This window comes from Corylus avellana, chromosome 11, assembly GCF_965113065.1.
Source record: "Corylus avellana chromosome 11, dhCorAvel1.hap1.2, whole genome shotgun sequence".
NCBI lineage: Eukaryota > Viridiplantae > Streptophyta > Magnoliopsida > Fagales > Betulaceae > Corylus > Corylus avellana.
Window position 1 is genome coordinate 8,789,478 of NC_142500.1, and position 27,090 is coordinate 8,816,567.

Consider the following 27,090-nt stretch of genomic DNA (forward strand, 5'->3'; position numbering starts at 1 on the left):
TTGATTAGAAAAATAAATAGCTATTACCGCGTGTGAGAGAAGGTCAGGTGTGGGCAAAATATCAATTGTCGCCTACCGACTTTTGGCGGTCGGTAGTTGGAATAAAAAAAAGTTGGTTTAGTTTGGTTAGGTAGGCGGTAAAATTTTTATTTCGTCGACTAACTGAACTGACTTTCACCCACAAGAGTTTTTTGCATCACTTGTTTAGCCTAAAAAAGGATAGAGTTTTCCTCTAAAATTGGTTGGAGGAAATTCCTCCAACCTAGTTTATAAAAATGATATGTGTCATCTGCATGTGGAAATCACATGCTTTTTTTCATTGTAAGGACAAAGTTGAAAGACATTTTATTCAAAAAGCATGTCATTCTCACATACTATTTAAAAAACATGTGTTTCTCATATGAAAAGTGACACATGTCATTTTTATAGATTATGTTGGAGAAATTTTCTTAACTCAGTTTGGAGGAAAACTATGTCCCCTAAAAATGTGTCTAATAAACACTTGTTCAGCCCCCCCCCCCCCCCCCCCCCCCCCCAAAAAAAAAAAAAAACCATTTGAGCCCAAATAAAATCCATTTTGGCCCATAAAAATAGCCTTGGCCCAATACACAAATCCTACGACTAACCAGCTTAACCAACCGACTTCACCGAGTTAACCGACTTAACCAAAATTTATTCATGTCGATATGAAATCAGTTAATTAACCCATTTAACTTACTTTTTCGGTTCGGTGGTGAAAATACTTCTATTGTCACAGATTTAACCGATACCCATTCCTAGGTGGAATGGAATAGCTAATTATATCTCTTAGTTTGGTGGCAACACATTACTCTCATTAGAATTGTAAAATTACTAAAATACCCAAAATATATATAATAAAGTAATAATAATAATTTTTGTTTTTCAAAACAAAAACTTGAAAAATTGCTTTGAACATGGTCTTATATCTTTATTTTCCGTGTTCTTTTTTGGGTTAATTAGCATAGCCTTGCAAATGGACGTGAGAGACGATGTTCGTCTATATTCAAAAACAATACGAAGTCACTACAAAAAAAAAGGGGTTTTCTGACGTGTGCTACAGTGTAATTTTTTTGCCACCTCAGCAATTTTCTGTCGTGTTATATATAAAACGTCAGAAAAATTTTTCCTGACGTGTGAATAGTAACACGTCAGAATTTTCTGACGTGTCTGTTCAGACACGTCAGAAAATTTTGACGTTTTAAATGTTGGAGCGTCAGAAAAATATTACAAATTTGAAAAATTTAAAAATGATATAATTTCTGACGTTGCAAAATTTGCCACGTCAGAAAATTTCTGACGTGGTGGTCTGCCACGTCAGAATGCTATATATATGTATATATATATATATATATATATATATATATATATATAATCAGATATGTATATTTATAAATATAAACTAATATATATATTTTTATATTTATTTTCTGACGTGCCAGGTGTCGCACGTCAGGAAATTACCTCGATTGGCCCCCTTTGGGCGGGATTTTGAACTTCTTTCCCTCTTTTTATTTCCCCCCTCAACTTTTTCCCACTTATTATTTTTTACCTCTTCATTTTTTTTTCCCAGCACATTCGATCTCTCTCCTGTCTCAATCTCCCTGCAGCACTTTTTTTTTTCCCAGCTGCTTCTCGATCTGCAGTCTGCACGGCACCTCTGGAGGATGAAGAGAAACAAAAGGTGAAGGGGAAAAATTGAGAAGCATGCAGCAGATCGAAGAAAAAGAAAAGGAGAAGAGAAGAAGAAGAAAAAAAAAGAAAAAAAAAAAAGGAGAAGAGAAGAAGAAGAAGAAGAAGAAGAGGAGAAGATCGATTTTGAAAGCCATGGGAGCTGGGTTCTCAAGCCATGGGAGCTGGAGAAAAATCGATTTTGAAAGCCATGGGAGCTGGGTTCTCAAGCCATGGGAGCTGGAGAAAATTTTCTTCAGATCACCATGGGAGCTGGGTTTTTCAGAGAAAAATGAGAGAAAAATGAGAGCTGGGTCTGGGTTTTTCAGAGAAAAATGAGAGAAAAATGAGAGCTGGGTTTTTCAGAGAAAAATGAGAGAAAAATATTGAGAGCTGGGTTTTTCAGATCACCATGGTGCAGTGGTGCAGATCTGCACGTACGGCAGCGTGAGGGAGCTGCTGTGCGTGCAGAGGAATTCAAAAGAAAAAAAAATAATAATTTAATTAATTAATAATTAAAAATTCCAGAAAAAAATTAAAAAAAAAAAAGTATTTAATTTTTATTTAATTTTTTAATTTTCTGACGTGTGTCAGAACTACCACGTCAGAAAATTTTCTGACGTGGCATAAATGACACGTCAGAAAATTTTCTGACGTGTTACCCACTCACACGTCAGGAAATTTTCTGACGTGGCATTTTTGACACGTCAGAAAATTTACTGACGTGTCGAAAATGCAACGTCAGAAAAAATTTACTGACGTGTTAGTGGGTAACACGTCAGAATTTTCTGACGTGTTGCCTAGTCACACGTCAGGAAATTTTTTTTCCTGACACCTACGTTTCTGACACTCGACACGCGTCAGAAACGACCCGTCAGAAAAATTTTCTGACGTGTCGGACACTAGAACACGTCAGGAAACTCATGTCAGGAAAAAATGGTTTTTTTGTAGTGAGTGTAGATTTAAGTTCTTATATTTCCAGTTTTAGCTTAGAAAGTAGAATGGTTCTTGTTTGAACACTTTATGTTGTTGAGCAAATTAGCAAAGTCTTTGCGAATGGACATGAGGGATGGCATTCTTCTACGTTAAAAAGCAATACGTTTTAGTGTAAATTTGTGTTTTTTCTAGTTTTAGTTTTAGCCTAGAAATTAAAATGATTCTTATTTGAATGTATTACTCCAACTAGTTTTCGAAGGATTAGTTTTGTTTACTACGTATTAGAAATTAAAAATAATTTTTTAGGTTTGCAGAAAAATAAAAATAATAATAATGGGTTTTTTTTTTTTTTTTTGAAAACTCATTTCATTCTTCAATGAATAGCTATTTCCCTCATTTTGAAGAGAAATAAATATTCTTCTTTGTATGAATAGTTTGGCAACCATTTTTTTTCCAACTTTTCTTTATTTATTTTTATTTTTTATTTTTTATTGATTTGACACCACTTTACTCAACTTAACTCAAAAATTTTCAACCCAACTAATACAAATCATTAATATATATATATATAGGGGTAATGGCCCAACCATCCTTAAAAGTCTGGAGGTGGCCGATCCGCCTCCACCCTTAGACACCTGGGGGTGGCTAATCCACCCCTTGGGCGGTGGTTCAAAACCACCCCGATTTTTTTTTTTTTTTTTTTTGTAATGTTTTCTTTTTCTTTTTCATTATATTTTTTATAATTATATTTTATATTTTTTGAACCATCCAAACATAACCGCAACTCGTTTTTCTCCTCGATCTTCACTATTTTGAGTTGATACAAAAAAATCAACATCCAAACAAGCCTAATTTGTCTTTGCTACAATTTCTCTCGACCAAAATCATCGTTTGGCAAATTGATTTATGTTTTTGTTTCTAAAATCTATTTTCGAGATCAAAACAAAAACAATTTTCTATTTTTTTTTCGCTAAAAAAATGTTTGGCAAACTGTTTCTGAGAACAAAAAAAAAAAAAAAAGGTTTGTTGTTTTTCCGCTAAAAAGGCATTTCTAAGAACGTTTTTTGAAAATTTGCAACAATCCCATTTCACCAATACCAAAAAAATATGCTGAATCTGAGACCCAAAATTAATCAAAATGGTATGTGAGAAAGAAAAATTACTATGGAAGGAAGCAAGTAGAGTATTAAATGAACATAACTACTCATGATTATACTTGGGCTCGGCTCGATTGTTGAACGAGATGTTCGTTAACACCAAACTAAGCTCAATCAAATAATACAAAATCGTATGAACTCGCCTCAACTCGTGTATATATATCTACAAAGCGAACATTCCTGAATGGATCCAGAATAGAGAAGTGCTGGATATCTATTAGTGTGCTTCAGGTAAAAAACTGAACAATGATAAGACATCCATGTTCTTCAGCTACAACACCAATCGGGAAACCAAGGCTCATATCATGTCGGTGGTTGGAGTGAGCGTCTCACAGTGCTATGAGAAATATTTGGGATTGCCAGCACTAGTAGGGCGTTCCAAGGTTAGCACCTTCACAGGAATTAAAGGAAAAATATGGGAAAGAATCAACGGAAGGAAGAAAAAAATTTTGTCACAAGCAGGGAGGGAGATCCTGTTGAAAGCAGTCATCCAGGCCATTCCTACGTATACCATGAGTGTGTTCCAACTACCTAAGACTTTGTGCAAAGATATTAATTCTATGATGAGTCGGTTTTGGTGGGAGTCGAAGGAGAACGAGACAAAGACAGCCTAGATGAGTTGGGATCGTATGGGGACGTCAAAAATAAAGGCAGTTTGGGTTTTAGGGACCTGAAAAATTTCAACATGGCTTTGCTTGCTAAACAAGGGTGGAGGCTAACAAATCAGCCAAACTTTATTGGCAAGAATTTATAGAGAGATATATTACCCGAATGACAATTTTCTCGAATTGCCGTTGGGTAGACTTCCCTCACATGCATGGCGAAGTATTTGGAACTCCCAGAAACTCTCGAGGGAAGGCTTAATTTGGTGGGTGGGAAATGGTAGATCCATCAAGATTTTGGAGGACCGTTGGGTGGATAGGCCAACAACTTACTCCATCCAAACTCCGGTGAACGGTCTAGACAATGAGGCTAAAGTGAGTGAGTTAATTGATGGGAATACCAAATGGTGGAATACTAATTTAGTAAGGGAGATCTTTGACGAAAAGGAAGCAGGGAAGATATGTAGTATGGCGATCTGTCCAAATTCACAAAGTGCAAGCTTGTGTGGGTAGGAACCAAGAATAGAGAATATTCAGTCCGCAGTGCTTACCACCTCGCAACAGAGAACCATTTAATGGTGGAGGGGAGCTCCTCAAACTCCACACAGTTAACCAACCTTTGGTGAATTGTATGGAATTTCCGGGGACCAAGAGCCATCAAGATGTTCATTTGGAGGGCATGCAACAACAGGATGTTCCAAAAATGCACAAGCGATGAGGAAGCTTTCTTGCAGATTTTTGATAAGCTGTGCGGGAGATTGGATGATAGCGATCTAAAGAGATTTGCATTTGTAGCTCGCCAAATTTGGTTTAGGAGGAATAAAGCCATCTTTGGGGGAGAGTTTCTTTCACCGGCTAAGGTAAACCATATAGCTTCTGCCCAGATAGAAACCTTTATCCTTATTGAGCAAGCCCAAATGAGGGATGTGCCGGATAGTGGAGCTCACGCAGTGGTGATAGGATGGAAGAAACCACCAGATGGAGTGACGACGATTAATTGGGATGCCTCAATCGACAAATCTGGGGGGGGGGAGAGAGAGAGAGAGAGAGAGAGAGAGAGAGAATGGGCGTGGGAGTAGTAGCGTGGGATCACCTTGGCGAGGTAGTAGGAGCGTTGCGCACGACAAGACCTTTTATCACTTAATCGACGACGACCGAAGCTGTAGAGGCATGGCAAACAGCTATGTTCGGTCGAAGGCTTGGACTCTCAAAGGTTATAGTTGAAGGTGATTCGCTAGAGGTCGTTCAAGCTTTGCGGAAAGAAGATAGCTGCTAGAACAAATATGAGATGTTGATCAATGATGCAAAGTCCTTCATTCATAGTTTTCTAAGCTGGGAGATTAGCCATGTAAATAGGGGTGCTAACACAGTAGCTCATACCTTGGCAAAACATGCATTGCTGTTAGGGGAGGAAAAAAGACAAAGGGGTTGTAACGCCCCGATATTTGAACTAGCAAATATCGAAGTCGTGACGCTGCAACTTTAGAAAATACAATCTTACAGCAGAGTATGTATATTTTTTTCTTTTTCTATGACCTAGGAATAACTTACACAACACAGTTGAGCTGACTGAAATACCTCGAGGTGATATATTATTAAATAAAATAGAAACATAGTTTTCATTACAACATATGTACACACTAGGTGTACCAAATATATGCCACAGACGGCACCTAAATTAACATAGTAATATCTATTAAGTGTACACACATCACCATACATAATAAAAACGATTAACATAAATGAGACTTGCTCCATAGAGTAAGCATAAATCCTGCAGCAGATGGTCTATCAACCATCAAAACCAGTAAAAGGACCATCGTCCTCACTTTCTATCCCTGCATCAAGATCTATGTAAATATGACGTTATCATATTTACATAGGCAAACAAGTGAGTAATCTATTTTCCTAGATATAAAGACTAAAAAGACTAGTTTGAACAAATAAGATTAAAGACTAAAATATATAATAATGAATGAGTTGTGAATGCAACGTAATGACAGATTAGTTTGTGTTTTATGATAATCTTTCTTCAGACCTCTTCTCATGAGCTCTCAGCCCGCTTACGTCCGTTATGTCCCTCACACTTTAGAGGTTTACCTGTTTGGTGCTGGCAACTACACCGTCCCAGCTTAGTTATATATTAGGCATGTTGGACGGTTATATACTCCCATCCACTGAGATACCGACAGTTCCTCGCGGCAATCCACCCAGCTTGTTCTTAAGGTGGCTATCTTATCAGCCCATTTTATTAGACACATTATGTAGCAGTTGTATTACAAAATTATATCAATAAGACAAAATAAGAATTCCTATAACAATAAAACAAATCTAGTACTCAGTAAGTATATCCATACTTACACTCCTTAGTGTAGTATTCTGCTCCACTTCTGCATATAATACATACATACAAACAATACTTAGTTCATTCTCCAATAATATCATTGTTTAAAGACCCTCATTTTTTTATATTTATTTATTATCCGTCACTTCATATTTACTTACTCATTTTATTATATTAATCTAAGATAGTTACTTATAACTAGCTTTATGCCTGAATTCATTTTTGGTGACGAGGCTAATGGCCAGTATCACTAAATACAAACTAGTATTATAAATAATATATATAAAACATGACTCATATTTTGGAGATGAGACCAATGGTCCGTACCTATCAAAGTATGAATCAATATTTAAATGACAATAAAAGAAATGACTGAATGTAAATACTAAATTCATATTCTGGGGATGACCGCCAAAAATATGAATTAAAATTTAAATGACATAAAAGAAATAACTGAATGTAAATAATGCATATTTCGGGGATGAGATCAAATGGTCCTTACCGCCAGAAATATGAACATAAATTTAAATGACATAAAATAAATGATTGAATGTAAATACTGTAAAGTAAATAATATATAGATAATATTATAAGTCCTTAATTGATTTTGTCCACTAACTCTTTATTATTAATTCACTTGTATCCATTACTTTATTTTACATTATACGCTTATTGGTCTTTAAACAATTAAATGAGAACAAGTGATAAAAGCAATAAATCATGATATTTATACAAGAAACACTTACCCAAAAATCCTTAGAAGAAAAACTTCACCAAATCTTCTCTAGGTAGCTAGTTTAGAAAAACATTTGAATACTACAAGAAAGATTTTAGGCTATATGGTTTTTGACTAGAACTAAGAAATAAAATGAAAGGAGGAGCAAACAATTTTACTTGTTCTAAGATTGTAAAAACTTAAGTGAAAGTGAATTTAGCTAAGGCCCTATTTATAAGAGAATGAATGGTTATGATTTATTTTTACACATTTGATCTAAGGGTTGAGATGTATTTAACCAAAAGAATGAACCTAGTCCATATTTAATGTTCTATACCAAATAGTATTTTCGTCCAAAATGAGGGTAGTGTATTCCGATCCATTTTTCAATGTCCAAACGTACTCCGATTGACATGAAATTTTGAGAGTAGATAGAGGGCTCCGAGACAAACATTTTATATTTTTGGTTCGACTTCATCCGAGTTCGTTTAAGTCTATTTTTGGCCTATACAAAGTTTCCAATTCAACTTAGGCTTTAACTATTTGCATTCCCACTTGGCTACTTGTCTTATTAAATCATTATAATCATGATATTTACTATAACCATCGTTACTAGAAGACTTTAAGCTTTCAACAAAGGTGGCTAGTCTTGGTATCTTTCTTTAGCTGTTTTAATCTCATTTAGAAAGTATGAAAATTAAGACACTGCTTTTTAGGCTAAAAAACTGAAAAGCTTCAAATTAATTTATGACTTCGCTAAACACCAATATAAATAATTTATTCACTAGATTGGATTTGATTATGCCCATAAACATATTAGTGAAGCTAAATTTTTAGAATTGAAGTAATATACATAAGAGGTCAAAAATCAATGTAATATACCTTTAACACTAAATAGTTATTTAATATCATTAATCCACATATCATTGTTCTAATTTATCGATTATATTTTTAATCTATTTAATATTATTTAAATAAGAGTTTTAAAATCTAGGTCGTTACAGGGGTAACATCTGTTGGTATCCAGGATATTGTGTTTTTTGAGAAAATTTTCCCATAGTAATAATACAATGAGATAATACCATTTAAAAAAAAAAAAAAAAGAGAAAAGTATATGTTATAAATTAAAAATATGTTAAAAAAGGTATGTTATGTGTTATATGTTATAAGTTACAAATATATGTTGTAATTAGGGGTGTCAAAAAATACAAGGAAACTAGAAACCGATTGGAAAAAATTGGTAACCAGGTACCCCGATTTCGATTTCCGTTTTTAGCATCCGGTTATAACTGGGTACCAATCTATATATATAATAATATTATATGTTAGGTGGTCTTGGGCCTATCTCAACCCCAAAAGTTAGCTCAAGAGGTGAGGCTTTCCCTCACACTTATAAAGTGACCACCAGCCTCTTCCACAACCGATGTGGGATAACCCCAACAATCTCCCCCTCACACATCGGGCCCTAGGTCAAAGCAGCGACAACCTTTTTCTTCTGTGGACTGTTGGGCTGAGACTTATTGATAAACCTGGGCTCTGATACCAGTGTTGGGTGGTCTTGGGCCTATCTCAACCCCAAAAGCTAGTTCAAGAGGTAAGACTTTCCCTCACACTTCTAAAGTGACCACCAGCTCCTTCCACAACCGATGTGGGATAACCCCAACAATCTCCCCCTCACACATCGGTCCCTAGGTCAGAGCAGCGACAACCCGTTTCTTCCGTGGACTGTTGGACTGAGACTTATTGGTAAACCTAGGCTCTGATACTAGTGTTGGGTGGTCTTGGGCCTATCTCAACCCCAAAAGCTAGCTCACTCATAAAGTGACCACCAGCCCCTTCCACAACCGATGTAGGATAACCCCAACAATCTCTCCCTCACACATCAGGCCTTGGGTCAGAGCAGTGACAACCCGTTTCTTCCGTGGACTGTTGGGCTGAGACTTGTTGGTAAACTTGGGCTCTGATACCAGTGTTGGGTGGTCTTGGGCTTATCTTAACCCCAAAAACTAATTCAAGAGGTGAGGTTTTCTCTCACACTTATAAAGTGACCACCAGCCCATTCCACAACCGATGTGGGATAACCCCAATAATCTCCCCCCCACACATCGGGCCATGGGTTGAAGCAGCGACAACCCGTTTCTCCAGTGAACTGTTGGGCCGAGACTTGTTGGTAAACCTGGGCTCTAATACTAGTGTTAGGTGGTCTTTGGCCTATCTCAACCCCAAAAGCTAGCTTAAGAGGTGAGGCTTTTCCTTACACTTATAAAATGACCACAACCCCTTTCGCAACCGATGTGGGATAATCCCAACAATATATATATATATATATATATATATATATATATATATATATATATATATATATATATATATATTAATTTTTTTTTTTGCCTTTTGTTTTTACTTTAGGTTTAGCCGTTTAGGGTTCACGACTTCACTTTTTTCACTTCTGCCTCTTTTAGTGTCCCTCACGCACAATCCCCTCCTTTCTTTCTCTTCTCCCTCTCACTTTCTTATGTGAGAGAGAGAGAGCTGCTGGCCGTGAAGGAAGAAGAAGAAAGAAAGCAAGAAAAAGAGGAAGACGAACAACAACAACAATTTCGGCCATAAGTAACATCCTTACCCTTTTCTTGTAAATTTCGTTATACTTGTGGATTAGAAGCTAGAAATTGTGAGGATTTGTGTGACTTTAGGTTGGGTTCGAAAATTAGGGTTCGGATACAAAAATTAGGGTTTGGATAAACCCAAAATACAAAATTTTTGGGAAAAATATAAAAAGCCCTCAAACTACCACTCGTTTGCAATATAGCTTCCCTATGTTCAAAAGGTACTAAAGTAGCCCCCAAACTATCAAAATGTATCAAAAAGACCACTAATTTTTTTATATTCATATAATACCCCTATTCTTTTAACAAATAAAATAATAAAATAATTGTAAAAAAAAAAAAAACCCAAACAATATTTTTTTTAAAAAAAAAAAAAAACAATGGCCGAATAAATACAATATATATATATATATATATATATATATATATATATATATATATATTGGAATAAATAAATAATTAGTTACTGTAGTTGGCCTAAATTACAAATTGATTCATGTCGTATTAAAGTAAAATCAATTTGGTAGTTTGACGGCCTACTTTAGTACTTTTTTTTTTTTTTTTTTTTTTTGAATATCTCAAGAACCGTACCTTTGATTTTACTTTAATACAACATGAAGCAATTTGCAATTTAAACCAACTACAGTTACTAATTATTTATTCCAAAAAACATTTCTTTTTGTTTTTATTCCCCCATTGGTTTTTTTTTTTTTTTTTAATTGTTTGGTATTATTTATTTTTTAAATTGTTTAGTTTTTTTTTACAATTATTTTATTATTTTATTTGTTAAAAGAATATGGGTATTATAGGAATAAAAAAAAAAAAAAAGTGGTCTTTTTAATAGATTTTGGTAATTTGGGGGGCTACTTTAGTACTTTTTGAACATTTGGGAGCTATATTGCAAACGACTCGTAGTTTGTGGGGCTTTTTTATATTTTTGCCAAAAAAATTTTAAAACTAATTACCTGGTCCGGTTATTGTATAACCGGTTAACCAGGAATCGATTACACTGTTCCGGTTTTTCAAAATTAATAACCGGGGTACCTCGATTCCGATTCCCGATTTTGACCAATAACCTGGAACCAGGATCGGGTTGACACCCCTAGCTATAATGCTCTAAGTTATAATTTATAAGTATATTAAATAATTTATGGTATATGTTATATAATATGGAGAGAGTTTTTTTTTTTCAAACCGGGTTGGAAGAAGTTCTTCGAACCTAATATATAAAAATGACATGTGTCCCTTGAACATGTGAAATTCAAGTACATGTTTTTTTTAATAGCAAAGACAATGTTGGAATAAATTGTATCAAAAACTTATGTCCATCTCACATGCTATTAAAAAAAAGGAACACATGTCATTTTTATATATTAGGTTGGAGGAAATTCCTCCAACCCAATTTGGAGAAAAACTCTATCGAATATAATATTATCATTTATGTCATAAGCATACTAATGTTTATATAGGTATGTAAAATTTTTACATATAATATATAATTATATGTATAACAATATGTATAATATTTTTTTCGATGTAGGAAGAAAAAGAAAGAATATTAATATGAAAAAAACCGAAATTTGTTTTGGTAAACATGTATAAGTTGTTTCCAGATTTTAGATTTTTGGTATTTTTGTTTTCACTTGTTTTAATTTTCAAAACAGTTTGCCAAACACACATCAACAATATAAAAACGTGTTTAGAGACATCGTGAGTGCATTCTTCGCTAAGTGATGGTCCACCGAATTAGCTTCTCTCTTAACATGATTAACCATCCAGCTCCTCCTCGTATATAAAATGCCTCTCACGTCCTCAATAACTTGCCCATAGGGACTTCAGTTTGGGCTCATATTCTGCAAAGCTTGGACCACTTGGAGTGAGTCCCCTTCCATGATGACATCCGGCAACCCCAAATCCCGACTCAATTTCGCCGCAGTTTTAATTTTCAAAACAGTTTGCCAAACACACATCAACAATATAAAAACGTGTTTAGAGACATCGTGAGTGCATTCTTTGCTAAGTGATGGGCCACTGAATTAGCTTCTCTCTTAACATGATTAACCATCCAGCTCTGCATCGTATATAGAATGCCTCTCACATCCTCAATAACTTGCCCATAGGGACTTCAGTTTGGGCTCATATTCCGCAAAGCTTGGACCACTTGGAGTGAGTCCCCTTCCATGATGACATCCGGCAACCCCAAATCCCAACTCAGTTCCGCCGCAGGTAGGGCTCCCATAGCCTCTGCGTGCACAGGTTCTAGAAGCCCTGTCGTTCTCTTCCCTTGGGCTGCGATCACAAAGTCACTATGGTCTCTCTCACTACAATCCCAATGCCCATTTTTTTTCCCTCAAGTCTAAGGCCATGTCCCAATTAAACTTATACCGCCCAAAGGTAGGAGGTATGGGTGGAGGAATCCAGGGCCGGCTCAATGTTTTTTGGGGCCTTAAGTGAAACTTTTAAATGTGGTCTTATTTTTTTTTTTTTAATATTTATATATTAATTAAATAATATTTATTTTAATATTATTATAATATTTAGAGTTCTCATTTTTATTAATCCTTACAAAAATAAACACAAGAATAAAAAAATCAATTTTTTTTTTTTTTAATGAATCCTTACCTCTTTGATACACATGTTTCAAACAAAACCCACCAAAAAAATTGACAAAAACTCATACAAAACCCACAAGAAAAATCAAGTTTAGAAATAAACATTACAAAAAAAAAAAAAAAAAATCAATTTTTTTTTTATATTTTTATTTTTATTTTTATGAATTCTTACCTCATTAATACACATGTTTCTCTTTCTCTCTCTCTCTCTCTCTTCATCTCTCTCCATCACATTCTGTATTGACTGAAACTAAAGAAAAAGAAAAAAGAAGATAAAAGGGGAGGTTGTCGGGAGTGGAGAAGAAAAGAGAGAAAGAAAAAGAAATGAAAGAAAGTGAGTGGTTAAGTAAGGTTAAAATGATGGGCAGTGATTGGCAACACGCGGCGTGCGTGGCACGTCCACCCACGCCTGTGCAAATTTTTTTTTTTAAAAAAAAAAAAATAAAAATTTGTGACACGCCGCGTGCTGTTTTCATTTACCCTAAAATGATATTTCACTATCAAATAATTTTGGATGCATAGGTAGATAGGTTGTTTTTAAGTATAATGATATTTGCTTTTTTTGGTTAATTGGTCTTATTTTACCATGGGCTTGTTATATTGCGGATTTAAGTTTTTGTGAAAAAAAAGAAAAGAAAAGAAAAGAAAACATGGGCCTGAAATTATATATATATTAAAAAAAAATTTGGGCAATTTTTTTTTTTTTTTTTGGCCTTATTAATCCAAGGGCCCTAAGTGACGCTTCACTCACCTAGTGATCTAGCCAGCGGTGGAGAAATCAGGAATGCCCTCTTTGTATTATTTCCATTGTTTCTTTAGAGCATGTCGCTCTTGATGTTTCGAGTTTCTCAAAACTCTGTTTTAATGAAATGAGATGATTTTTTTGATTTTTCAATATATATATATATATATATATATATATATATATATATATATATATATGAACGTGTTTTTTGCTGTTTTGAAAACAGACAAAACGGGTAAACAAACAGGCTCATTCAAAATGGGTCATTGGACCCGCGAAAGAAAAGGAATTTGATGGATACATCCCTTTTGGTCGCCACAAATTTGTAGCATAAATCTGTTTATAGACGTGAGATTAACGAAATGGGACATTCTCGTGAGCTCACTTAATGCTTACACACGTTGTTCCCTTGCTCATATTGTAGCCTGGAGGGGATTGCTACTTAATTACGATCTTTGCCCCAACGTCGACTGGACTTTTTTATGTTTCGTTTATTTTTGATTGGTTGGCTTATTGTTGGGGGATCCTTGGGGCCGAAGGAAGGTATAGTCAATGTTGACAGCTTGTCTGAACTACCCGGAACCTTCACGGAGGGAGAGCTGCTAAAACGACAGCAATCATCACGTGTTCATTTCACTTGGACATGACTTGGCCCTTTCCTACTCATAGTATATATCCACTGCCGCCCTGTTGTCCTGACACTGATATTTTCATTTTTTTAATATTATATATGTTTAGAACATTCAACTAAACGGCGGCGAGTTTTGGATTGATCTTCACCATTACTCTTTCATTAACGGAATTTAATTCATAATCTATCTAATTCTGGATACCCGTTTCAAAGGTATGCGGAAAAAGCAACACAAAAGTTATATCAGTGGAAACCCCACTGTAACATATGCTAATATAACCAATAGGTTGAATTTAATTAATAAACATGTTCAAATGACGAGGTTGCTAGCTAGGGTCATATATAGAGATAGCTGTTTCAAGCGGACGGCAAAACAATCAAACACACTGTGTGGTGGTAGTTTAGTGATTTAATTTAATTCAAATCTCATTGACTGTCTGGTGGCAATGAGTTTAACCCCACTTGATCGCCCCTCCTATTCTTTTGATTAAAAAAAAAAAAAAAGCAATTAATCAAGTTGGGTAAATTGTAAAGCATAAAAAGGTGGAGTTAGAGAAAAAGGTGTAATTAAGAATCTAAGATGATGATGATGGTGATGGGGTCGTGAAAAGGGTTGTGTAGTCCAAGATAAATCCTACACAAGGCAAGTTGAGAGGCACCAGAGGTGCAGGTGGGTAATCTCCAAGTAGCTTCCAGCAACATCCTTATCTATTGGATCTATACATGTCATGCACCACGTCACATGCAACATTGAGACTACCTAATTTATCCTGTATCAACATCTACCTCTTTCCTTGGTCCTTCCTTCCACACAAGAATGTCTCTGCCATCTTCTCCATTTTTATTTCAAAATCAACCTACTTATAAATTATAAAACCAGTATCTACAATTGCTTTAATTTAATTATTAGTCTACATCACATACTAAATATCATCATTACATTAATAAATAAGTAGATCATGGCAACAACGAGCTAGGGGTCATACAAGAAATCATACTTACTATATATATAGAATATTTTATTAAATTTCTAAATAATAACAATTTAATTATATGATGAGTCCGATCATGTCATAATGTCATAAGTATTTGGAGTTTAACATTAATTATAACAAAATTTTAAGAAATTGGAATGATATAGAAACATTATAATTGACTCATGTTGTGAGTGCACTTGTGAGTGTTGTGTCCCACATTGAAAAAATATAAAAGAAAATAGTAGTTAATATACTTAAATGGACCTTAGCCCATTAGCTTAGGCTTTTGAGCTAGAATTGTGTTTAATTATGTATATTAATGTACTCTTGGTAAAAACTCTCAACAAATGGTATCAGGGTATCAGAGCCATGGTTACCTTCATAGGACGGGTGTGACATCACAAGTGAGGGGGGGAGTTGCTTCAATATGAAGCTCACAAGTGAGTAGGAGATTGTTGTGAGTGCACTTGTGAGTGTTGTGTCCCACATTAAAAAAATATAAAATAAAATAGTACTTAATTTACTTAAGTGGACCTTAACTGTTTTATCTCCCAACAACTCATATATAGTTTATAGACAATTAAGTATTAAAATTTAAAATTTTTAATAATATTTTTGGAACTTATCTTATACGCTAAACTAACAAGAAGAAAATATATAAATCAGAATTACCTAATGAGATATACCTACCCTGTGCCAAATTGATCAAAATTGTAATAATTTTCGATAAACTCTGTACTAATTAGCTTAAATATAAATATTTTGTATGTTAATTTAGTCTAAAATAACAGAAATTAAAAAGAATGGTAGAAGGCGTGGAGTGCGAGAGACAAGGAGGGGACAGGAAGAGGCATGAACCATTGAAACTTGCGTTAATGGTCCCCGCACATCTGACCAAATCTGTCGTCTTATGTCATTTACCATAATTAAATTTAGAGCTTTCTTTTTTCTTTTTTTTTTTAATTTCATTTACTGGCCAGTTGCCACCTGTGCCTAATAATAATAATAATAATAATAATAATAAAAGTAAAAAAGAAGTTGGTCCTTCAAATGTATGCAAGGGCCAAGGAGATCAAGCAGACACATGACGTTTAATTGTGACCGTTGGCACCAAGGAAGATGACGTCGGATTGAATTCCTTCGTTGAATAAATTTGAGATCGTCTACAACACCCTCTTTCCAAAAAACCTGCAGTCGCCACTAAAAATTGAGTATTTGGATGAGAGTCAACCTTCTTCATGACCGAAAATACGAAAAAGGCCCTAGTAAGAAACATGGCTGAGCATGATAGGGTGACATCAGAGGCACAAGATTGAAACTCCATATGTAAGACGGGATTGCGGTCAACCAGCCCTGTGAGGCCGTTGAGCCGACATTTCTAATGCGGACAACGAAGATGACGGAAGCAGTGACAGAATCACCAGGAGAGTGGGGACAAGCACACGTGTCTTGATCTCATTAGACCGTAGTCTGGTGAGGCTGTGCTCCATGGCTGCGGTCAGCACGTTTTTATAGTACCAGATTGGACCAGTAGTCCCCCACGTTGATAATTCAAAGGTTCTTCTATATAAAAGCCTCCGCCCCCTTTGTATCTTCGTTTCAGGGTCTCCAAGTCCGCTGAGTAACGAGAAGAACGAGAAGAACACCTATCTTTGATTGAAAACACAGAGAGAAGCTTGAGAGAAAAATGACGGGTGAGCTAGAGTTACCGCCGGGGTTCAGATTTCATCCGACAGACGAGGAGTTGGTGAATTTTTATTTGTGTAGGAAATGTGCATCGCTGCCTCTGGCTGTTCCGATTATTAGGGAGATTGATCTGTACAAGTTTGATCCATGGCAGCTCCCAGGTATTTTTTTTTTTTTAATTTCTTTTCTTCTCTTTCCATTGAAAGTTAAGAGCGTCTGTTAGAAGATTTTGATTGATTGCTTCAGTTTTGAGACGTGGGTCACCTAAATCTCACATCAATTCGCTTGGAATTGTTCAGTTTCTTCTTTAAAAAATATGGGATTTGGGTTTTTCTTTATCAGTTTCTCTGTTTCTGAAATCCAGAAACAGAGCAGCCTTTTTGTTTTGGGTAAATTTTCTAATCGAATCACGGAAAATTTGGATCTAATTTTCAGTTTTGGTGAATGGATTGGTTGAATCTGCTTGATTTTGTTAATTTTCTGGTTTTGCTAAAGTAGTTTATTTTTGTTGATTTGGGCAGACATGGCTCTTTACGGTGAAAAGGAATGGTATTTCTTTTCCCCAAGGGACAGAAAATATCCAAACGGTTCACGACCGAACCGGGCAGCTGGAACCGGATACTGGAAGGCGACCGGAGCGGACAAGCCCATTGGCAAGCCCAAGCCACTGGGAATAAAGAAAGCACTCGTTTTCTACGCTGGCAAAGCCCCTAAAGGAGTCAAAACCAATTGGATCATGCACGAATACCGTCTGGCTAATGTGGATAGGTCGGCTGGCAAGAAAAACAACTTGAGGGTAAAACTTCCATCTTCCCCTTATTCAATCCTTCCTATGATAAATGTTTTTTTTTTTTTTTTAATTCACACTACACAAATGAAACATAATATTATATATAAGCTTTTTTCACACTATATAATAAATGTTTTTTTTTTATTTTAAAATTATTGCAGCTGGATGATTGGGTCTTATGTCGAATTTACAACAAGAGAGGTACAGTGGAGAAAAACTATGGTGCGGACCAAAACATGACAAACTTCCAAGAAATCGAGGAGACAAAACCAAAAATTGAGATGTCCGGGCAGAACATGAACATGAACATGGTAGCATCCTCGTTAAAAACACCAGCAATGATCATGAGCGACCAATTACACATGGACACGTCGGACTCCGTGCCAAGGTTGCACACCGACTCGAGCTCCTCGGAGCACGTGGTGTCACCCGAATTCACGTGCGAGAGGGAGGTCCAAAGTGAACCCAAATGGAATGAGCTAGACAATGCCTTTAATTATTTGGAGTTCAATTACATGGATGGCTTTTCGGATGACCCTTTTGCCCCTCAGCTTCAGTTTCAAATGGATCAGCTGTCACCTCTTCAGGACATGTTCACGTATCTACAGAAGCCCCTTTAATCCGACGGTTCAAATCATTTTATTCATTGTAGGGTAATATCAACCGGATACCTGCACGTGGTCGTGGACCCAGGCAGTCTTTGTCTGCGTTTGTGCGCGTGCGACTAATATTAATAGTCCTCTTAAGTCTCCTAGAAATTAGCACGAATTTGTTAAGATTATTTATGGGCCATTGATCAAAATGGGCCTTGGTCCAAAGAAAGAGATCAGCTGCAATTTGGATGAGCTATATCTACATTTGAATATTTGATCGTGGGGTGGAGAAGCCGAAGCATTATGATCAACGGTTTAGGTGATGTGTTATATTATCCACGTGTTAATAAATATGTAATGACCCCAGTCCACTTACTAAAAAAAGAATGTACTGACCCCTGTAGGCTGCAGGATATTCTTTTTATCTTTCAAAAATGTTGCTGAATTCTTTCATACCTATAATGTAATATATGTAATATATATGTATTTTTTATTCAGAAACAAATGTCGAGACATTTTTGTTTTTATTTAGTACTTGGAATTTTTGGGAATTGAGGTTGGTTACCTTGGAAGAAAGGATTTGGCTTTAGAGCAATTTCAGCCACCACTAACAAATACAATATATATATAATTGCAAAATGGGTGACATTGGGGTGGCCACCCCCAAACCTGATCAGGGTGGTCGAGCCACCCCCCCACGTCAACCCATTCTGCGATTTTGCAGGTTTGAGGTGATTTTCATAGGTCATGGGGAGGTTTGGCCACCCCAATGTCAACGTGGCTCATTTGAAGCTCCCTAAGAAAATTCCAACCGTGAATTGGATCCATTTCCCTCCAACATATGCTTCAAAGTAAAATATTTGACTCTAGCAGATATTGAGTGAATATAATATTAAAGGTAATGGTTTACTTTTAGGAAAATGCTACAATGTAATAAATTTCCCACAATTGGCCAATCTAATTCCTATGTGGCAAAAGGCACATGGTCATTTGCAATTTTTTGTTAATTTTTTTTTTTAATTTTAAAATTAAAATCAAAATATAAAAAGATTAATAAAAAAAATAAAAAAATAAAAAATGATGGCCGACCACCCCAGTTTAGCTTAGGGGTGGCTTTGGCCATGGTAACCGAAGGCACCCCCAAGCCACCCCCAATGACCAAAAAACAATTTAAACATTTTTTAGACTTGACCCTTGGGGGTGAACCACCCCCAAGGGCCATGGGGGTGGCCGATCCACCCCCAAGGGCCATGGCCACCCCAAACGGGCCATTGCGGGTGACCGAAGACATCCCCATTGGGGATCGTTTGGCCACCTCTAAGGGCCAAATCTGAAAAAAAAAAAAAAAAAAAAAAAAAAAAAAAAAAAAAAAAATTAAATTAAATTAAATTAAATTAAATTTGTTTTTTTGCCCTTGGGGGTGGCCGGACCACCCCAAGGGCCTAGGGGTGGCAGGCCACCCATTTTGATTTTTTGATTTTTTTTATTAATCTTTTCATATTCTGATTTTAATTTTAAAATTACAAAATAAAAAATTAATAATAAAAAATTGCAAATGGCCATGTGCCCTTTGCCACATAGGAATTAGATGGGACAATTGTGGGAAATTTATTGCGTTGTAGCATTTCCCTACTTTTTATTACTTTCTGACTTTTGTCATCGGATTAAGATCCCCTTCAATTTTTTATTTATTTATTTTTAAATAATATATTATCAAATTACTAAATTTTGGTCATTTTTAGGCATTAGAACACCTGGGAAATTGCACATATTAAAAATGTAGTATGTTACAATTAAGAATTGAGTATAATTTCATAAAGTTCTTACTCTTTATGTTGTAAAAAAGATTTGAGCCAAAAATTGTCTTTTGATTTTATGAAGAAGATGCATCTCTAGAAAAATGAAGATGAAAAAGGGAGAAAAATTATTTTTGGTTATCTCGATAACATGCCACGTCTTCTAGGTATAATTTTTCAAGCGTTTTGATGCCTAAAAAGGGCTTAATTTACGTCATTTGAGAATCTACAATTTAAAAGAAATTGTAACGACCTAGATTTTAAAACTCTTATTTAAATAATATTAAATAGATTAAAAATATAATCGATAAATTAGAATAATGATATGTGGATTAATGATATTAAATAATTATTTAGTGTTAAAGGTATATTACATTGATTTTTGACCTCTTATGTATATTACTTCAATTTTAAAAATTTAGCTTCACTAATATATTTATGGGCATAATTAAACCCAATTTAGTAAATAAATTATTTACATTGGCGTTTAGTGAAGTCATAAATTAATTTGAAACTTTTTAGTTTTTAGCCTAAAAAGCAGTGTCTTAATTTTCATACTATCTAAATGAGATTAAAACTGCTAAAGAAAGATACTAAGGCTAGCCACCTTTGTTGAAAGCTTAAAGTTTTTTAGTAATAAGGGTTATAGGAAATATCATTATTATAATAATTTAATAAGGCAAGTGGCAAAGTGGGAATGCAAATAGTCAAAGCCTAAGTTGAATCGAAAACTTTGCACAGGCCAAAACTAGACTCAAACGAACTCGGATGAAGTCAAACCAAAAATATAAAATGTTTGTCTCGGAGTCCTCTATCTATTCTCAAAATTTCACGTCAATCAGAGTAGGTTTGGACATTGAAAAATGGATCGGGATACACTGCCCTCATTTTGGACGAAAATATTATTTGGTATAGAGCATGAAATATGGACTAGGTTCATTCTTTTGGTTAAATACATCTCAACCCTTAGATCAAATGTGTAAAAATAAATCATAACCATTCATCCTCTTAAAAATAGAGTCTAAGCTAAAGTCACTTTCACTTAAGTTTTTACAATCTTAGAACAAGTAAAATTGTTTGCTCCTCCTTTCATTTTATTTCTTAGTTCTAGTCAAATACCATATAGCTTAGATCTTTCTTGTAGTGTTCAAGTGTTCTTATATTTCTAAACTAGCTACCTAGAAAAGATTTGGTGGAGTTTTACTTCTAAGGATTATTGGGTAAGTGTTTCTTGTATAAATATCATGATTTATTGCTTGTATCACTTGTTCTCATTTAATTGTTTAAAGACCCAATAAGCGTATAATGTAAAATAAAGTAATAGATACAAGTGAATTAATAATAATGAGGTAGTGGACAAAATCAATTAAGGGCTTATTATATGATCTATATATTATTTACTTTACAACTTTTACATTCAGCCATTTATTTTATTATCATTTAAATTTTAATTCATATTTTTGGCGGTCATCCCCGAAATTTGAATTCAGTATTTACATTCAGTCATTTCTTTTATTGTCATTTAAATTTTAATTCATATTTTTGGCGGTCATCCCCAGAATATGAATTCAGTATTTACATTCAGTCATTTCTTTTATTGTCATTTAAATTTTAATTCATATTTTTGGCGGTCATCCTCGGAATATGAATTCAGTATTTACATTTAGTCATTTCTTTTATTGTCATTTAAATTTTGATTCATACTTTGGTTGGTACGGACCATTGGTCTCATCTTCGAAATATGAGTCATGTTTTATACATATTATTTATAATACTAGTTTGTATTTAGTGATACTGGCCATTAGCCTTGTCACCAAAAATGAATTCAGGCATAAAGCTAGTTATTAGTGACTATCTTAGATTAATATAATAAAATAAGTAAGTAAAGATGAAGTGACGGATAATAAATAAATATAAAAAGATGAGGGTCTTTAAAAAATGATATTATTGGAGAATGAACTAAGTATTGTTTGTATGTATATATTTTATGCAGAAGTGGAGCAAAATACTACACTAAGGAGTGTAAGTATGGATATACTTGCTGAGTACTAGCTTTGTTTTATTGTTATAGGAATTCTTATTTTGTCTTATTAATATAATTTTGCAATACAACTGCTGCATAATATGTCTAATAAAATGGGCTGACAAGATAGCCATCTGAAGAACAAGCTGAGTGGATTGCCGCGAGGAACTGTCGGTATCTCAGTGAACGGGGGTATATAACCGTCCAACAGGCCTAATATATAACTAAGCTGGGGCGGTGTAGTTGCCAGCACTAAACAGACAAACCTCTAAAGTGTGAGGGACATAACGGACGTAAGCGAGCTGAGAGCTCATGACAAGAGGTTTGAAGAAAGATTATCATAAGACACAAACTAATCTGTCATTACACTGTATTCACAACTCATTCATTATTATATATTTTAGTCTTTAATCTTACTTGTTCAAACTTGTCTTTTTAGTCTTTATCTCTAGGAAAATAGATTACTCACTTATTTGCCTATGTAAATATGATAACGTCATCTTTACATAGATCTTAATGCAGAAATAGAAAGTGAGGACGATGATCCTTTTACTGGTTTTGATGGTTGATAAACCGTCTACTGCAAGATTGATGCTTACTCTATTGAGCAATATTCATTTATGTTAATCGCTTTTTATTACGTATGGTGATGTGTGTGAACTTTATAAATATTACTATATTAATTTAGGTGCCGTCTGTGGCATATATTTGGTACACCTAGTGTGTACATATGTTGTAATGAAAACCATGTTTCTATTTTATATCACCTCGAGGTATTTCAGTCAGCTCAATTGTGTTTTGTAAGTTATTCCTAGGTCATAGAAAAAGAAAAAAAAATATACATACTCCGCTGTAAGATTGTATTTTCTAAAGTTGCAGCGTCACGACTTCGATATTTGCTAGCTCAAATATCGGGGCGTTACATTATGGTATCAGAGCGGTTTGCTCTGTGGGAAAGTTAATATCACACTAGAACTAGGGTATACAACACAAGAGCTTCACTAAATAAAATACTCATAACTTTTTATAAAAACTTTTGTTTGAGAATAAAGTATTAGCAATAGAAGCCTAACTATGTTATTTACATGTTTGAGTGATTTTGTTGTTTGCTTTGATATAGATAAGTCGTTAATTAATTTGTACAAAATTATGGTACGAAGACGTGATCTCCCTGTCGTTGAGGAAGGCGAAGCACCTCACTCCTTTAATGAAAACGATGAAATACCACCTCCACCTCCACCTCCAGCATTCCATGATGGTGTACACCCAACCTTAGTCCAATTTATGGGAGATATTACTAGGCAATTCACGGAAGCAATTTCACGGATGTCTCAACCTGCTGCACCAATCGAGCGTATCGGTTGCTCGATGCGTGACTTTACTGATCAGCAGTTTCGTACTTTCAATGGGACTCAAAGACATACAGTAGCTGAAGCTTGGATTTCAGATATGCAACTGCTGCACGACACACTCAAGTGTACAAATGAGGAAAAGTTGACATACACCGTAAGTGGTGGAAGTCCCAGGTGGAGCTGATAGGACCTAGTGTTGTTATCACATGGGAAAGGTTTGTTGAGGAATTCAACAGGCAATATTTCCCAAGGTCTCAAAAGCAGTTATGAGCTATTGAATTTCAGAACTTGGTGCAGGGTACTATGACAGTGGAACAATACTTAATTAAATTCACTGAGTTAGCCAGGTTTGGTATTAATCTTATTCCTGAGAAAGTATCAAAGACGAAACGTTTTGAAAATGGCCTTAACTCTCGCATCAAGGAAAGAGTTGTCTGCCATGAGATCAAAAACTATGCTCGAATAGTAAACGTAGCATCCCTTGCTGAGAGGGCAATTCGTGAGACATTTGCAGCTTACGAACATAGCAAACGGTCAATGCCTTAGGCATCCTATCCCTCCAAACGATTTGTCATAGGGACTAGCTCCAAACCGGCGGATCACAAGAATTTTTCTTCTCTAGTAGGGAGTTAGAAGGTTGCTTGTCCTAAATGTGGAAGAATGCATTTTGGAGATTGCAGGAGCGGAAGTACTGGCTGTTTTCGATGTGGTCAAAAGGGGCATTTTAAGAAGGACTGTTTGATGAATACTACGGGGGAAGCTGGAGCACAAATGAATGACTTTCAACAAAGAAGGCCTCCTCAAGCGAGAGTATATACGTTGACCCCTGTGGATGACGATGAGAATGATGAAACAAACAATGATGTAGTGACAAGTACCATTTCTCTATTTAGTACTCTTGCGTGTACTCTCTTTGATTCTAAAGCAACACATTCATTCGTTTCTGCACTATACACTAAGATTTGTCACATAAGTACACAACCATTAGAGCAAGATTTGTCAGTACAAACACCAGGAGTAAAAAGGATAACATGTAATAGGATAGTAATGAACTACCCAATAATGATAAAGGGAAGAGTCCTTCCTGCTAACCTTGTTGTTTTAAAATCCCTCGGGTATGATATACTCTTAGGGATGGATTGATTGGCAAGCTACTATGCATGTAGAAATTGTAGAGAAAAGTAGGTTATTTTTCATCCACCAGGTGTTGAAGAATTTAGGTTTCACAGTACTCGAGTTCGGGCTACCCCATCCTTTCTCTCAGCAATTCAAGCAAAGAAAAATATTCGACAAGGTGTGTCGGCATTTTTGGCTTATGTTATAGCTAAGCCAGAAGGCAAACGAAAACTGGAAGACATTCCAATAGCGTGCGAATACTTCGACGTCTTCATCGAAGCATCTCATGGGTTGCCACCTAATCATGAGATCGAGTTCTCCATTGACGTAATACCAGGAACGCAACCTATTTACAAGGCACCTTCCCAAATGGCGCTAGCTAAGTTGAAAGAGCTAAAGGAACAACTCCAAGAATTGATAAATAGAGGACTAATACGCCCGAGTGTATCACCATGGGGAGCGCTAGTTCTGTTCGTGAAAAAGAAAGACGGGTCTATTCGGCTATGTATAGACTACCGTGAGCTAAACCGTGTCAAAGTCAAGAACAAATATCCTTTACCTCGTATTGACAATCTATTTGATCAATTAAAGGGAGCTAAAGTGATCTCGAAGATCGACCTTCGATCCAAATACCATCAACTCAAAGTTAAAGAAGGATATGTACAAAAGATGGCAATTCGGACGAGGTATGGCCACTACGAATTCCTAGTCATGCCGTTTGGAGTGATAAATGCTCCATCGGTATTTATGGATATAATGAATTGTGTGTTTCATATGTATCTTGATTGGTTCGTAGTAGTATTCATTGATGACATTTTGGTGTATTCCACCAATCATTAAAACCATGGTGAACATTTGAAAATTGTATTAGGAGTTCTGAGAGAAAAGCAGTTGTTTGCCAAACTCAAGAAATGTGAGTTTTGGCTAGAGGAAGTCTCATTTTTGGGACACATAATCTGGAAAGATGGCATAGCAGTCGATCCTAACAAAATAGAAACTGTTGTCAACAAGGAACGACCGACGAACGTCGATGAGATTCGCAGTTTCTTAGGATTGGCTGGTTACTACCAGAGGTTCGTCAAAGGTTTCTCCACTCTTTCTAGTCCATTAACCTCTTTATCAAATAAGAACGCTCACTTTGTGTGGAGCGACGCATGCGAAGCGAATTTTCAAGAGCTCAAACGGAGGTTAGTATCCGCACCCGTTCTTATTCTTCCAATAGAGGGTGAGAAATTTATAGTCTATAGTGCTGCATCACTTAAAGGACTAGGATGCGTACTGATGCAGCAAGATAAGGTAATTGCTTATGCTTCAAGACAATTAAAAGACCATGAGAGAAATTATCCTACTCATGACTTAGAACTTGCGGGAATAGTTTTTGCTTTAAAAATCTGGAGACATTATCTTTTTCGTGAGAAAGTAGAAATCTACATGGATCACCAAAGCCTGAAGTACATTTTCTCTCAAAATGAATCGAATATGAGGCAATGTAGGTGGTTAGGATTGTTAAAAGATTGCAATTGTTATATTTTGTACCACCCAGGAAAGGCGAACGTAGTTGTTGACGCTCTAAGCAGGAAGTCGCAAAGTGTAATTTTCGAAACTCCATCCTCTCATGATCAGTTTGCCAAGCAACTTGGCATGATTCAACTTGAAGTCACTCCAAATGATGATGATGCTGCAATAGCAACCCTCATAATCCGACCATTGACTGCAGACCGGATCAAGTTAGCTCAAAAGAACGATCTTGAACTACAAGAGCTTATGGAGAAAGCAAATCAAGGTAAAGCTCCGGGTTTCCATTTTACCAATGATAACTTACTAAGAACTGGAGATACCAGGGTTGTTATACCTAACGATACTAAACTAAGGAGAGATATCCTTAGCGAGGCACACAAGTCCCGATACACGGTGCATCCGGGGAATACGAAGATGTACCAAGACCTAAAAGAAAGATTTTGGTGGAATGACATGAAGAGGGATATTGCAATTTTTGTAGCACAATGCGCTACTTGCCAGTAGGTAAAAGCTGAACACCAAAGGCTAGCCGGCCCCCTTAACCGCTTGACATTCCAGAATGGAAGTGGGATCAGATTGCGATGGACTTTGTGGTGGGTTTACCAAAGACATCCAAAGGGTATGATTCTATTTGGGTTGTTATTGATAGACTAACCAAAAGTGCTCATTTCATCCCATATAAAATCACTAATTCTGTGTCTGCGCTAGTGGAATTGTATATAAGAGAAATAGTCAGGTTGCATGGAATACCTGCTTCTATTGTTTCTGATCGGTATGCGCGATTCACTTCTCATTTTTGGTAATGTTTACATGAAGCAATGGGGACAAAGTTGAATCTTAGTACAGCTTATCATCCACAAACGGATGGTCAGTCGGAAAGGACCATTCAAATCTTGGAGGACATGCTAAGAATGTGCGTACTCGATTTCAATGGTAAGTGGATCCAATATTTACATTTAGTTGAGTTTGCTTATAACAATAGTTTCCAGGCAACTATTGGTATGGCACCATACGAAGCCCTCTATGGACGCAAATGCAGATCACCACTTTATTGGGATGAAGATGGTGAAAGGCAATTGGTGGGACCAGAGATAATCCAAGACACAAAAGACAAGGTGGTATTAATCCGAAAAAGGATGCTAACAGCTCAAAGCCGTCAAAAGAGTTATGTTGACAAAGGACGTCACCTAGTGAATTTTGAA

The 27,090-nt window shown here is 35.7% G+C and overlaps 1 protein-coding gene across 1 annotated transcript; it reads left to right on the forward strand.

Moving 5' to 3' along the window:
* The first annotated feature begins 16,577 nt into the window (after positions 1-16,577).
* On the forward strand, positions 16,578-18,614 carry LOC132165609 (protein ATAF2). Its single transcript, XM_059576242.2, has 3 exons — positions 16,578-16,861; positions 17,222-17,496; positions 17,652-18,614. The coding sequence occupies exons 1-3, from the start codon at positions 16,702-16,704 to the stop codon at positions 18,108-18,110; spliced, it is 894 nt and encodes a 297-aa protein (XP_059432225.2). The 5' UTR covers positions 16,578-16,701; the 3' UTR covers positions 18,111-18,614.
* Positions 18,615-27,090: the final 8,476 nt, after the last annotated feature.